General features: G+C 60.2%; 1 protein-coding gene across 1 annotated transcript in view; it reads right to left on the reverse strand.

Moving 5' to 3' along the window:
- The window catches only part of CAMSAP3 (calmodulin regulated spectrin-associated protein family, member 3), a 16,957-nt gene that overhangs the window by 9,688 nt on the left and 3,919 nt on the right, over positions 1 to 3,350 (reverse strand). The window contains exons 2-7 of the mRNA XM_011982056.1: positions 3,305 to 3,350; positions 2,501 to 2,623; positions 2,323 to 2,418; positions 2,080 to 2,112; positions 1,034 to 1,081; positions 638 to 776 (exon numbers count right to left, since the gene is read on the reverse strand). Of these exons, the coding sequence (XP_011837446.1) occupies positions 638 to 776; positions 1,034 to 1,081; positions 2,080 to 2,112; positions 2,323 to 2,418; positions 2,501 to 2,623; positions 3,305 to 3,350 (485 nt within the window). The remainder of the gene's footprint in view (positions 1 to 637; positions 777 to 1,033; positions 1,082 to 2,079; positions 2,113 to 2,322; positions 2,419 to 2,500; positions 2,624 to 3,304) is intronic.

Genomic DNA, 3,350 nt, shown 5'->3' on the forward strand with positions numbered 1-3,350 from the left:
CACTTTGGGAGGCCGAGACGGGTGGATCACGAGGTCAGGAGATCGAGACCATCCTGGCTAACACGGTGAAACCCCGTCTCTACTAAAAAATACAAAAAAAACTAGCCGGGCAAGGTGGTGGCAGGCGCCTGTAGTCCCAGCTACTCCGGAGGCTAAGGCAGGAGAATGGCATGGACCCGGGAGGCGGAGCTTGCAGTGAGCCGAGATCCGGCCACTGCACTCCAGCCTGGGAGACACAGCGAGACTCCGTCTCACAAAAAAAAAAAAAGTACTTCTGGATAAACTTAGTATCTTTCTCTCCCAGCTAGAGCCGTCTGTGAGGTCGGGAGCGTGTCTCTATTCTGGCTGGATCCCCAGTGCCTAAAACAAGGTCTGGCACGCAGTCCACACTCCATACGTTTCATCTGCTGCAGGAATGAATTCGTGGAAGCACAGAGAGGTTTATACACTTGCGTGAGGTCACACAGCTAATTGGGGAAGAGAGAGACACAAACTCAGGCCTGCCAATTCCGGAAGCTGCCCTCATGACCACGGCATCGTTACTGGTCTCGCGGACCTGGGGATAGAGGGCCTGGAGGCTGGGACTTAGGATGTCCAGCTTCCCTGCACAAGATCTGGTCCACGTCCATTTACTCACCCTCAAGTCGAAGCAGCTGGGGACAATAGCAGTGGATGGTGGCGGCCAGTGCGGCCCCACTGGCCAGGTCCTGGAGGCTGGTCACCGTCGGGAAGCAGGGGGCACGTCGCGCCACCACACGGTCCTTGCGGTATCGGATCTGCAGATGGGAGCCAGGTCAGGTGAGTTGCCGGGCTGGCCCCCCGGGTCAGCAGTCATGCAGGCTGGGCGGGGAGGCCTGGGGTTTCCGCCATGAGGGGGCGGGAAGCTGGGGGTCCCAGAGACAGAGTTGGGGGGCCAGCCTGGAGCAGGGGAGGGGCAGCAGCAAGAGGCAGAGGAGATGTCTTCGAGCAGCCAGGCCAGCAGCGGGGGCTGGGGACAGGGACTCCTGGGACCCCGGGGCGGGGGATACATTACCATGGGGGGTTTGCTCCCCGACTCCTTCAAACAGAAGGCAATTGCGTGCTGGGGGGAGAGGAGCAGCCATCAGCAAGGCGGAGGGATGCTGACCTGCTGGGCCCCCAAGCCCACCTTGGGGGGAGGGGGTAGCCCTGACCCTGGTCCTGAGCCCCAGCCATCCAGCTCCCTGACTGCTCTGGCCGGCTTTGCGAACCCCAGCTCCTCCCAGCCCCAAGGGACCCCACAGAGTAGGGACCCCCTCTTATGCGGGGAGTCCTCCTCCCACAAAAGACCCAGGCCCCCAGCTTGGGGAGAGGATGCAGAGGAAGCAGGTAGGCAGGAAGGGAACCTCCCAACCCAGGCCCCAGGGTCGGGGGAAGGAGTGAGCAAAGGTGGGGACGCCAGCCAGCCCAAAACCTCCCCCACTTCCTCCTTGTTTATCTACTATGGGAGTAATTTATATGAAGCACAGAGAGGTTTAGATACTTCTGCAAGGTCACACAGCTCATTCAGGGAAGAGAGAAATTTCAACCTCTAGCTTCAGGGATGGGCCTCCTCCTCCCTCTCAAAGCTGGGATTTTTCTCTAGGGAAGCTGGGGGTCTCAGGAAGGTTATTCTATCTTCTGCACTGGACGGTCTTCCTCTTGGCTAGAGGGTGCCCTGCCTGCTAGGGTCAGGATCCACGTTTGTGATGGGCTGCAGGTCCCCCCTTCAGAAATTTATGCGGTCTCCCCACCTCGGTTAAGAGGGACAGGTTCAGGGGGTCCCACCCTCTTCATTAATGGGAACGGGGAGTGTTTGCCCTTCTGAATAATGGGAGGGGAAGTTCGTCCCCACCCATCAGTTTGCTGGGGAGGGGCCGCCTTCTCATAATGGCCCAGATTCTACCCTTCTCGGTGTACACAGGATTTCTCTCTGTCTCCCAGGACTGGGGTCCAACTTCCTTTGCTCACAGCTTGGGGAGGTATGAGAGGGCGTGCAGACAGGCAGGCAGAAACAGACATACAGACAGACAGAGCTACAAGCAGGGCAGGCAGACGGGGCGGACAGACAGCCCCACTTACAGGAACCAGCTTCCAGTACCAGCGCGTAGGGCACTGAGGCCAGAGAGGCAGAGAGGAGGGCAGCGGGTACCGGCACAGGGGACGGGTGGGGCACAGAGAGATTGAGAAAAAGGGGAAGAAAGAGAGAGTGTGTCACCTCTAGCCCCCTCCCCACTTCAGGAGTGGCCGGGAAGCACAGCCCCGCCCTGCCCTCCCAGATCTCCGGTCCCCCATCCTTCCGATGGTTCTATGCCCTGGCCTCACCGAAGGCTGCGCCTGGGCCGCCCCGTCTGCAGGGGCTGCTGGAGAGGCTCGCTGGGCCGCTTCCTGCTCTGTCTTCTCCTGCAGCCGCCGGACAGTCTAGAGGGCAGGGAGGGGGTCAGTGGTCTGGCCACTGCACAATGCTGGTCCCTGAACCCACCCCGGGCCCAACCCCACCTACCGTGTCCACCCAGAAAAGCAGCTTGTGCTCCAAGCTGGTCAGGGCCAAGGGACCTGGCAGGGTCTTTGTCCACTCGAAGGCAAAGGCAGCCATGAGGGCATCAATGACAGCTAGGTGGGCTCCCTGTGGGGGCAAGGGCTAGAGGGTGAGACCCGAGAGCTGCAGGGGGCGCACCTTGGCCCCCAAAGGCCTGGGAAAAGGAAGAACCTGGAGATGGAAGGGACTTGATGGGGGGTGGGGCTTGAGGGCGTGGGGCCAGTGGTTCATGGGTGGGGCCTTAAGGGAGGGAACTAGAAATGGGGCCCCGGAGGAGCCACGCACAATGGGCGGGACTTTGAGGTCAGATGCTAGGCCTTAGGATAGGGTGGGCTGTGTACGCAAATCCTCAAGGACCAGAGTGGCGCCTTTTTGGGGAGCTGGGTTTGATGGGAGGGGCCAGGCTTGATGGGAAGCTCTTGAGGGGAGGAGCCAGGGCTGGGGGGAAGAGCTAGGCTTAATGAACAGCGCTCGAGGGAAGGAGCCAGGACTGGTAGGAGGAGCTAGGTTTGATTGACAGAGCTTAAGGGAAGAAGCCAAGACTGGTAGGAGGAGCTAGGCTTAATGATAGCGCTTGAGGGGAGGAGCCAGACCTGGTGGGAGGAACTAGGCATAATGGCTAAAGCTTGAGGGGAGGAGCCAAGCCTGATGGGAGGAGCTAGGCTTAATGGACAAAGCTTGAAAGGAGGGGCCAGTCCTAGTGGGAGGAGCTTGAGGGAAGGAGATGAGCATGGTAGGCGTGGTCTAACAGGCAGTGGCGGGGCCTACCATGAGAATGGGCTGGTGCCTCAGGTCGGCCTCGCGCACCGGGCGC

This window comes from Mandrillus leucophaeus, unplaced genomic scaffold (genome assembly GCF_000951045.1).
Source record: "Mandrillus leucophaeus isolate KB7577 unplaced genomic scaffold, Mleu.le_1.0 Scaffold234, whole genome shotgun sequence".
Classification (NCBI taxonomy): Eukaryota; Metazoa; Chordata; class Mammalia; order Primates; family Cercopithecidae; genus Mandrillus; species Mandrillus leucophaeus.